Below are 12,355 nucleotides of genomic sequence, written 5' to 3'. Positions count from 1 at the left end.
TTCACATGGAATTTCGCATGGAATTTTGTACGGAATTTCGTACGGAATTTCGCACGGAATTTCGAACGGAATTCCGCGCGGAATTTTGCACAGAATTTCGCACGGAATTTCGCACTGAATTTCGCACGGAATTTCGCACGGAATTTCGCACGGAATTTCGCACGGAATTTCGCACTGAATTTCGCACGGAATTTCGCACGGAATTTCGCACGGAATTTCGCACGGAATTTCGCGCGGAATTTCGTATGGAATTGGAATATCGTACGGAATTTTGCGCGAAATTTCACACGGAATTTCGCACGGAATGTCACACGGAATTTCGCATGGAATTTCGCAATTTTGCACGGAATTTTGTACGGAATTTCGCACGAAATTTCGCACCGAATTCCGCACGAAATTTCGAGCGAAATTTCGCACGATATTTCGCGCGGAATGTTGCACGGAATTTCGCACGGAATTTCACACGGAATTTCGCGCGGAATTTCACACGGAATTTTGCGCGGAATTTCGCACGGAATTTCGCACGGAATTTCACACGGAATTTTGCGCGGAATTTCGCACGGAATTGGAATATCGTACCGAATTTTGCACGAAATTTCGCACGGAATGCCACACGGAATTTCGCACGGAATTTCACACGGAATTTTGCGCGGAATTTCGCACGGAATTGGAATATCGTACCGAATTTTGCACGAAATTTTGCACGAAATTTCGCACGGAATGCCACACGGAATTTCACACGGAATTTTGCACGGAATTTTGCACGGAATTTCGCACGGAATTGCGCGCGGAATTCCGCACGGAATTTCGTACGAAATTTCGCATGGAATTTCGTACGGAATTTCGCACGGAAATTCGCACGGAATTTCGAACGAAATTTCGCGTGGAATTTCGCACGGAACTACGCACGGAACTACGCACGGAACTACGCACGGAATTTCGCACGGAATTTCGCACGGAATTTCGCACGGAATTTCGCACGAAATTTCGCATGGAATTTCGCGCGGAATTTAGCGCGGAATTTCGCACGGAATTTCGCACGGAATTTCGCACAGATTTCACGGAATTTCGGACGGAATTTCGCACGGAACTACGCACGGAATTTCGCGCGGAATTTCGCACGGAATTTCGCACGGAATTTCGCACGGAATTTCACACGGAATTTCACACGGAATTTCGCATGGAATTTCGTACGGAATTTCGTACGGAATTTCGTACGGAATTTCGCACGGAATTTCGCATGGAATTTCGCACAGATTTCACGGAATATCGCACGGAATTTTGCACGGAACTACGCACGGAATTTCGCGCGGAATTTCGTACGGAACTACGCACGGAATTTCGCACGGAATTTCGCATGGAATTTCGCACGGAATTTCGCACGGAATTTCGCACGGAATTTCGCGCGGAATTTCACACGGAATTTCGCACGGAATTTCACGCAGAATTCTGCACGGAATTTCGCACGGTATTTCGTACGGAATTTCGCATGGAATTTCGTACGGAATTTCGCACGGAAATTCGTACGGAATTTCGCACGAAATTTCGCACGGAAATTCGCACGGAATTTCGAACGAAATTTCGCGTGGAATTTCGCACGGAACTACGCACGGAACTGCGCACGCAATTTCGCACGGAATTTCACATGGAATTTCGCGCGGAATTTCGCACGGAACTACGCACGGAATTTCGCACGGAATTTCACACGGAATTTCGCATGGAATTTCGCACGGAATTTCGCACGGAATTTCGCACGGAATTTCGCGCGGAATTTCACACGGAATTTCGCACGGAATTTCGCACGGAATTTCACGCAGAATTCTGCACGGAATTTCGCACGGTATTTCGTACGGAATTTCGCATGGAATTTCGTACGGAATTTCGCACGGAAATTCGTACGGAATTTCGCACGGAATTTCGTACGGAATTTCGCACGAAATTTTGCACGGAATTTCGCACGGAATTTCAAACGGAATTTCACACGGAATTTCGCATGGAATTTCGTACGGAATTTCGCACGGAATTTCGTACGGAATTTCGCACGAAATTTCGCACGAAATTTTGCACGGAATTTCGCACGGAATTTCGTGCGGAATTTCGTGCGGAATTTCGCACAGATTTTCTCATGGAATTTCGCACGGAATTTTGCACGGAACTACGCACGGAATTTCGCGCGGAATTTCGCACGGAATTTCGCACGGAATTTCGCGCGGAATTTCGCACGGAATTTAGAAAGGAATTTCGCGCGGAATTTTGCACAGAATTTCGCACGGAATTTCGCACGGAATTTCACATGGAATTTCGCACGGAATTTCGCGCGGAGTTTCGCGCGGAATTTCGCACGGAATTAGAATATCGTACGGAATTTTGCACGAAATTTCGCACAGAATGTCACACGGAATTTCGCACGGAATTTCGCATGGAATTTCGCAATTTTGCACGGAATTTTGTACGGAATTTCGCACGAAATTTCGCACCGAATTCCGAACGAAATTTCGAGCGAAATTTCGCACGATATTTCGCGCGGAATGTTGCACGGAATTTCGCACGGAATTTCACACGGAATTTCGCGCGGAATTTCGCGCAGAATTTCGCGCAGAATTTCGAACGGAATTCCGCGCGGAATTTTGCACAGAATTTCGCACGGAATTTCACACGGAATTTCGCACGGAATTTCACGCAGAATTTTGCGCGGAATTTCGCACGGAATTTCGCACGGAATTTCACACGGAATTTTGCGCGGAATTTCGCACGGAATTGGAATATCGTACGGAATTTTGCACGAAATTTCGCACGAAATTTCGCACGGAATGCCACACGGAATTTCGCACGGAATTTCGCACGGAATTTCGAACGAAATTTCGCACGGAATTGGAATCTCTTACGGAATTTCGCCCGAAATTCCGTACGGAATTTTAATTCTTAAATATTATATGTACAACGTTACAACCTTACTGAATACCTCCACACAGTGAATTTTGTGATTTGAAGATTGACAAATGTTTTATCATTATTCAAGTACACTGAAGTTTTTTTATGCGGGGGATACGCACCGCATAAAACACCGCATAACTTTGAAAATCCGCATAAAAAAGCCGCATAACTTTGAAAATCCACATAAAAAAAATAAACATTTCTCGACAAACATATGATTACGGCTTAAAAGCCAACTGTCACATTTCTCTTTGAAAGAAAATTCCGAACAAACCGTTACTGATTATGCACAGTTCATAGCATTTAATGAAAGAGAAAACTTTTCTCTTTTGTTTACTATCAACATATGTGATTGGTGAGTAACTAGTTGTCCGGAATTTCCTTTCAAAGAGAATTTTGACAGTTGGCTTTTAAGCCGTAATCATATGTTTGTCGAGATTTTATGTATTTTGTTTATGCATGTGCATTCACGAGGATCTATCTTTTGATAAAAGTCGCTTCAGATGATGCCCTAAAAATTAAAAGGAAGCTGCATAAAAAGAGTCGTATAACTTTTAAAATCCGCATAAAAAAGTCGCATAAAAACCGCATAAAAAAGTGTATAATAAAAACACGTTTCATCATCAACTAGTTATTTGTAGAACTTGTCACTGTTACTATATGTGGTATTTTATCTCTTATGTAGAGCCTATTAATATTATAGTGTGGCATTCTGTCGTTGGTATGGAATCCCGATCAGAATGAAATAACAAGATTATAACAGAATACAATTTTCGAAACATATTGTGTTATAAATTTGGTCTCGTTAGTAGTTAAAATAACAGAAAATTATAACAAGTACACCCAAAACAAAAATCTCTTGCAATAATTGCAAGCGACAATCACTTGCAAATAATGTTAGCATCGCTTGCAATTTTGCAGTGAAAGCCGCTGGCAATTGTTGCAAGCAGATAAAACCACTTCATCTCTCTCTATACGTACATACTTTTCTTCAACACACTGTCAAAGGATTACCACCGCATTCACGTGCCTATGCTGGTTGGTATAGCAACGCAGGGCGAGTTTTTATTTTCCGTCTACTTTTTATTCATTCCTCACCAACATCATCAAACGCAGTTTTGTGGTTTATTCATTACACACGAGACGGCATCAAATGGCGGATGTGACGATTGTACGAGTTTTAACGTTCTGTTCTTACGTGTAAGGACAGATCAGTACTTATAGTTAGAGCTATGATGCGCAAGAGCCTGAGTTCAAATCTGGGTGGGTGTTTTACTTTTTTCATTAATCGTAAAATCATCCAAGTGTTTATATATGACTTTTATCCACTTATTGCTATCTGGTAGTATGGTTGGGTGGATAAAGTATTGCTTAGCGATCTGTTTGTGCGGGGTTCATGTTTCAATGCCAACAGTCTTTTTTTATAAAGCATATTGGTCACCAATACACATACATCGCTAATACATAGGCAAAATTCGTTTTTTCTGTTTCTTGCATTGCATGCAAGGAAGCTTCTTGCAATTTTCGCACATTACCAGAACGCTTGCAATTTTTGCTCGTATTTATTGCATTAATGTAAGCGAATCTTACCGGGTACGTTTTGGGTGTAGCAATGTGAGATATTGTTTTGAAATCTTTTTGTTATGTGTTTCTTATCGGGATACCTGAATTTAGTATTCCGCTGTTATTTTCTTCTGCTCGGGTAGCATACCTATTGGCGAACACCCGCCGACGATCTCTCGCCCTGTAGTGGGCCGAAGAAACTCTGCTCAAACTGGTACGTTGAGAAGATCTCGGCGTATAAAAACGCGACTACTATGCGACAACAGAAACGAAAAAGCAGTTATTGGTGCCGGTTCGTCGGTGAGTTAACCTCTCGTTAGTCATCGATAAGCACCAACGAACGAAATCGTGGAATAAACAAAAACTGTATAAGAGTGTTTGTCTGGACTTAAGCATAGTAGTAGGTCGCTTGTCCTAACAATACTGTGGACGATTCACGACAATTTTTCGACGGCATACCGTGAACAACCGTGTTTGTATTTTTCAACAATCGACTAAAAATATCGACCGTCCATTACGGATGCCTTAAATAGGTGCTTTAAATAGTCTAAAAATTTCCTGCAAAGCGAAAAACACAATTTTTAAACAGTGATAAATAATGGCAACATTTCTCATTACTCATTTCAGGGTCAAACGTGTATGAAGCACGAAAAGGAAAATACTGCGAGTGAGTTTCGTTAGGGTTAAACGATTTTACAAAATGCCATTCTTTCCACCAGCGGATTGCAGTGATTAGTAACTTTGCCAATATTTCAAAAATACGCTCTGCTCAGTTCGAGATCATTTGTCTTCTTGGTGGTGCTGTAAGAAAAACTTTGATTTTGCACCGCAGCAAAGCTAAAAACAATTGTATTGTTCTAGTGACACAAATCATGCGGATTGAATAACTTTCCGCGTTTAATTTCTCATACTGCTCGAACGAAGTTACTTCTATCATTAGACTATTGCAATATATAGTTTATTCAGATGCGCAAAACTACTTAAACAAACTTCGAAACGTTTTGTTTTCTGGTTCCAAAGATTAAACCATCTGCTCAAGAAATCAAATAACCGGGGTAAACATAAACATCCATTACTCGGCCATAAATATTATCACTCTCCTGAACAAGCATTCCTTGCTCGACAACCATCTCGCTCGTTCTAAGCTGGGAAAACTTCCGGAACCAGCGGAACGCTTTACGGCGAAATTGAACGTGAAACGCAATTTATCTCCCAGTCTTGCACGTCAAAGTTTTCAAACATCGCCAGGCAACAAAAAGTCCCAGCTCTTCCGAGTAGAGCAGCATAGTTGACATGGTTTCCCAATTTCATAGTTGAGGAATATTCTGCATGGGAAAGTTTCCTTCCTTTAGTTGCATTCGTCGAATGATCTTTAAAAGAAACAGCCCCTGCTCATATTTTTTTTTCCTTCCCGACTCAGGATGTCAGAACGTTAAATTGAAATACACTACCGTGGAGCACAAGTCAAGCAGCTTATTTCCAACTTTTCAAGTTTGCGGATGAGAAACAGGATAGCAGTTTCGAAACACACAGCAGCCGGAAATGCCGATGGCCATTACATCAGCTCCTCGTATTCGTTATTATCGTTCCTTTTTTTGATATGGGTTAGCAGTGCTGGCGAAAATTTGGAGAAGGTGTAAGTTGCAAAACTTCAATCTTATTAAGTTGATTTTTTTCGGGGATGGTGAAATTTGGAAGATCTCTTTACCACTACAATGCGCCCTTTCCATCCAACGTGGTGTTATTTTCCTTGCTTCCGCAGGTCTACGTTTGCTAGCGAGCGGTAATAATTTAAGGGGTCCTGTAGCAAAACACCAATTAAGATGCAATAGATCAAAGCTGGAAATTATAAATTTATTATAATAAACAATCATGGACAATACTTTTAACGCTTACCCACATTCAGTCTCCTAATTCAATTCAAATGCTCGCAAACAGGGTGAACTCCTAGCTCAGGAACTGTATTTTTAGATAGATTTATTATTTAACTGTAATTATCGCATAGTATTTCAACTGAATATTTCAATAACACCTCTACCGAACGATTAGTTAACATATCTACTGACATGTTGAGTTTTATCTTATTCTACCTAGTCGTTCGTCTGACAGCCTAAATTTCAGCACGGTGGCTCTTGATATCGAGGGGTAAAGTTGTTACAGTTTTCTCGCCACATTCTCCCCCATCTCGCTCGATTTCCTGTTTCGGCATCACCTACAATATCTAACAGGCGGCTTTAGCCAGCTATCAAAGGAGGGCACATCTTTCTGACAAAAAATGTCGAATTTTGGCAGTTTATTTCTTAACACGATTCGTATTTAGAGGTATACGAACAGTTAGACGAATCAAATCATCCTTGAATGCTAGTAATTCTTTTTTTTTCTACTAATCGTCAGGGAGCCCATTTCGCTGTTGATTTTGTTAACATAAACAACACATAGTGAATGTTTTTGTTTTCCAGATAGTCAAGCCCAATTTTACGCAATCGATCAGAATACAATGGGCATTATGAAGAGTCACTATAGCAGGTCTGTTCGCAATACAAACTCAGAAAGCATTTACAGAAAAAGGAAATAACACTTTACTTAAATGTTAATTTAATTTTGGCTTATAGTTGATATTTAGGATATCAAATTTTGTTCTCATTTTGTTGCGCTTTTTTGTTTATTTATTTTGCCTCGGCAAAACATCAAATACATGCACCATTGTCAATAGGAAATTTCAACATCTCAATGAATTTACTTTCACTGATTACACAAATAGAATCACTATTTGATGTCATGGGGCATTTTTTCTGACCAACATTGTCCCAGCATTCATATTAGAGCTAGTATTTTCAGAATAACCGCAGAAAACGAAATCAGGGACCAACTAGCACAAGTCCAAGTCCAATACCATAATTGATTAAAATCTAATATATTAATGCAGCCTTTGAAGGGTTAGAATAACTCGGGCAATCTCAGTTGAAATGCTTATAGGTTTCACACAAGGAAGTCACTTAGGACAATTGATTTTTGGTTTATTCGCTAAAAATCTATGCCATTATGGCGAAAAAACTGAACACTGAACTGTGCGGCAAATCCGTCTTCGAGGAGGCATAAATGTCACCGAGCAAATAAACAACCTAACAGTAGCCCCAAACAACACGAACTGGTGCTGAAGAAATTTGATAGATGTATCTTGATAGATGATAAAATTTATGCGAAAACCCATTTCAAATGAATCCAGGGCTTGAATTTTACAAGGCTGCTCACGGTTTCTAGCAGATAAAAATTTGTTCTCGAAACAAATGGTGTAACAAGGGAACTGTTCCTGTGGCAAGAAGAACAGCATCAGCAATTCCATGGTGGCCCAATTACATAATGGCCTAAGGTCATAACAGCAAGGACTTGCTTCAATGATCGACAATGGGGTCCAGTTGTCTATGTTTTTTTACTTCGTGGTAAAACTCTTACGCTGATCCAGCGCACGTTCAATAGTTAGACCACACTGCCGATTTCGTCCATTGTGTGCCGGAGCGAGGGACTCTGGACAGAAAAGATAACCTTGAACCCTACTCCTCAAACCTCCACCAAGGAGTCCGACATTTGCCTGATCCCCCGGATTCCATTAGAAATGACTACTTCGGGGGGAAGCTGTGCTCATGCACTTCATTGGATTCCAGGTCTAGTTGGTCGTGCTAATTCGCTGGTGTCATAACCGCCATATCAGTCCTGCACGGTATAATATTACTCATGCGCTCTTCTCTACTTTGGCCAGTTGGATACCGTGGTCGAACCAGCAATTCCGGTTGGAGGGTGGCTTCCGGTTCACTGACCCTATACTGCTGGTTTGTCGTGTTCGGTGGTGGAGCTAGCCTAAACGGAAAGTTCCCCGACGAACGAATGACTCCCGCAACCGCCGATGGACGCGTTATTCTTGCTTCAAAACAGTCCGACAGAATGCCGATGACTGTCTGGCGATTCTGGGTGAAGGATTGCGTCCGGTTCACTGGTGCCCCGACGATTCAAGCCGGCGATTCGCTACGGACTGCTCAGAATAGTCCCCGATGGTGGATCTTTCCTACTCCGACGAAGGGTTCATCGGAAGATTTTCCGAAACCGATGCTACCCGGGCATATGCCTAGGTCGGTCCTGGGATTCTGGGTAGAGGGTTGATTTCCAGTTGACAGGCGCACCGACGACATTTTGTCGATGCTACTTCACGATCTACTCGAGCTAATCCTCGGCGGTGGGCCTAGCCTACCCCGACAGAGAAATTTCCTGACGTCGAAAGTCCTCTCGAAACCGTTATCTCGATGCTGATCGGTTAAGTGCGAAGGTCAGTCCTGCGATTCCGGGGAAGGATGACTTCCGGTTCTCTTGTGCCCAGACGATCTATCGTCGACGATGCGTGTGCTCAGTCTAGTCCCCAGAGGTAGATTTAGCCTTTACCGGTCGTGCCTGCTGGTCTACCTTCTCTCTCTTCAGCAAACTGACTTGTCGAGTGCCAAGGTCGGTCCGGCGACTTCGGTTGAAGTGTAACTTTCGGTTCATCGGTACCATCTTCGTTGCAACGCTGGCATGATCTGAATAACTGTTCTATTCATCGCATCCCATTCTTCTTTGTCCACGCTCACTTTTTGGACAATATGGTTCATGTTAACGTCCTCATCGACAATGGTTCTCATTTCGTTTTGCTCTTGCTCGAATCGCGGGCATTCAAAGACCACGTGCTCAGGCGATTCCTCTGCATCACTGCATGCGATGCAGTGCGGCGATCTCGCGTGGCAGAACTTTATTCTTGAAACAGCCATGCTCATACAAGAACTGTGTCATGTGGAAATTCACTTCACCATGCGCTCTGTTCATCCACACCGACAGGCATGGACTTAGTCGATGTGTCCATCTACTGTTTACTGTGTTATCCCACTGAAGTTGCCTTTTGTTTGAGGCATCAGTTCGGGCTTGTTTACGTACTCCTCTTGTGCATCGATCCCTATAACACTCGCTATCTTCTTCGAATAGAAGGTTTATGGGAATCGTTACATGGTATGGTATCCCGATCAGAATGAAGTTACAAGTTTAAAACAGAACGCAATTAATGTAATATACTGTATATGTTACGTCTCTTTAATAGTTAAAATAACAGAAAATTATAACAAGTAACAACGCTAGATATAATTATGAAATCTTTTTGTTATGTGTTTCTGATCGGGATCACGTAGGCTGCCTCTGACGAGACAGTTCGATACGCGCTAAACACGCGTATGGCCATCAGCCTGAACGTGCTGTTCAGCCGAGATGTATTACACTTCGTCTGCAGTGCTGTCACCCATGCAGGTCCTGCCAGTAGTCGCTTTTTACTGCTGTTGACCGCCCAATTGTTGGGCGTGGTCCGAATTAGTGACGAGATTACTACTAGTTGTCTAACTTCTCGCTTTGAGTTTATGATACACTCTCCGACCGAACCCTGCTGCACAACCTTGTGGTTGCTTATCAACAGCATCTCAGTTTTGTGGTGTGCTAACGTCAGCTTCTTTTCACGCATCCAATCGTCCACAACATCTATCATCTCCGTTGCGAGTACTTCTACTTCCTCTAGTGATTCGCCGATCACTTGGAGCACCACGTCGCACAGTGGCCGGAGGCTGGCCAAAACCTCAAAAATTTATTTTTGAAATATTGATATTTTATATTTTTCCTAAATTTCTCATGTATTGAATGATATATATTCAAAATTTTATGATGATTGGATAAGAACACGAAACGTACCAAAGTCCGGATTTTTTAATGATTTTCATTTCCGAAACCACCATTGCTCTGTTCATTTCAAATGCATGTTGCTCTTTTGATTTTGGTCCGATTTTAGCACAACTAGTTTCATTGTGTAGAGGAACGAAAGAACTTTGTTAATGAGTAAAATACATTTGGTAAATTTGCTTGGAACTATGACTTTTTAGTTTAAATATGTTTAAGGTGGTCAGATCCAAAATACTTTTTTCACTAATGTATTCTGTACAAATTTCGGAATCATTTCGGAACGGTCACATAGTATACATTCTACGTGAAATTACCTCTACTTTTCGTGAATTACCTCTAGCATGGTCTCGTTCTGCGCCTAGGTGCGCAAAAAGGTTTAAGGCGATTTTGAAGTTTTGTTGCTGATATGGAGACACATGGTGTTTTGTGTAAAATAGTTAGACAATCTACAGTAAACCAACACATTATACAATGGATTTAAAGTAGTGTTCTTCATTTTTTATGAGATTGCTGACATTGGTGAACAGTAACGGAAAATCTACCATGAAAACGGGATCATAGTTATAAGAAAGGTTCAATGACACTGTATGGAAAAATGCATTTAATATTTTATGACTTTTGGCATCAAAAATGAGCTCAGCACCTCAAAATTAGCTTAAATTGTGATTTTCAGCCAAATTAGGTAACATTTGAGGTTTTGTCCGACTTTTGTTTGAAGAGCCGCCACTGTGCGTCGTCCGCAAAACCGACAATCTTTATGGTCCTGGGGAGGCTCAGCTTAAGCACTTCGCTGTACATAGTATTCCAAAGAGTTGGGTAGAGTATTGAACCCTGTGAAACGCCCGCTGTTTCGGTTACACTTCTTTTTCCAGCATCAGTTTCGTAGGTCGGTTTGCCGTTTCTGAAAGTAGCTCCTCAGAATCCTACAGAGGTACTCGGGAACTCTCAGCATATGCAGCGAATCATTGTAGCCGAACTTGCACTGTTGAAGGCGTTTTCTACGTCTAGTGTAGCCACTGTTAACTTATACTGCGTCATTCTACTGATGAGTGTGTAATTTCACTTCAGTTATCACCGGAGAGATTTCTGGAGACGATGGTATTTTGATTCTCGTCAAGTTTTAACTCTACGTTAGTAATATTCTATAGAATCGCGACGAGCAAGAAACGGGACACAACGTCCCATAGATGAACAACAACGAGCCCGTCGGGATTCGCGGATTTTCGTTACCGGTATTACCGGTACCACAACCCTAGTAGAACTATACTTTGCTGGTTATTAGCACAAATTCTAAATTACGTTTGTTACTAAATTTAATTGTCTTTTACTTGGTTAAAGTGTTACAAAGAACAAAATAAACTGATCACCTTGTTGATCACTTCTAGAATATTAGCTTGTTGAAGTAGGAAAACGCAAATTTCTTTTTACCAAAACAATTTCTGGTCGAATTCTTCCTGAAACCACCAGTGATATCCACTCGACGTACTCTGCCATCCTTACCTGGATAAGCTTTCAATACGCGCCACCGAAGCCAATGATTACGAATACCGTCATCTACGAGCTACTACCAACACCACATCACCTTCGTTGATTGGTTTAACATCATGAAACCACTTTGTCCTCCTCGAAATCGTGGACATGTATTCTGTGACTCAACGATGCCAAAATCCAACCTGTGTATGCTAAATCTTGTTCCAGCTACGTCTTATCGCAGCTTCCGCTCCTACTAATTTCTTCACTGGTTGTTGTACGCCCCTAGAACTCAGCATCAGGAAATGGTTGGAGGTTAAAGGTCCTTATCTACATTTTCCAGTGGAACGAATGTCAGAGGTCAGGAATTTACCATATGCTCCGCCTCTGATAATAGTGTGAATAGAGACTCCTCATCCAATTTGCGTTTAACGGGAATTGCACCAAATGAAAATTTTTAAATGTACTGCGTGGATCGTTAAGCAGGTAAAGAGTGCTATTCACCGTTTCGCAGAACGGCGTCCAATCTTAATAAGAAACGGGCCGAAATAATCTACGCCCGTGAAAGTGAATGGACGCACGAAAGGAGACAATCATGCACATGGAAGGGGTGCTATCATGGGAGCTACCGGAACAGCCTTGTAGACAT

General features: G+C 41.9%; 2 protein-coding genes across 2 annotated transcripts in view; both read right to left on the bottom strand.

The window, feature by feature from the left end:
• Positions 1-12,355, bottom strand: part of LOC131688858 (uncharacterized) — a 708,198-nt gene that overhangs the window by 643,581 nt on the left and 52,262 nt on the right. The gene's annotated exons all lie outside the window — the stretch shown is intronic.
• Positions 9,674-10,048, bottom strand: LOC131687883 (uncharacterized). Its single transcript, XM_058971973.1, has one exon. It carries the CDS (start codon positions 10,046-10,048, stop codon positions 9,674-9,676), a length of 375 nt encoding a protein of 124 aa, XP_058827956.1.

Source organism: Topomyia yanbarensis, chromosome 3, assembly GCF_030247195.1.
Source record: "Topomyia yanbarensis strain Yona2022 chromosome 3, ASM3024719v1, whole genome shotgun sequence".
NCBI classification, from domain to species: domain Eukaryota; kingdom Metazoa; phylum Arthropoda; class Insecta; order Diptera; family Culicidae; genus Topomyia; species Topomyia yanbarensis.
Note: the sequence above shows the minus strand (reverse complement) of the source record. Positions and strands in the feature narration are given on the sequence as shown.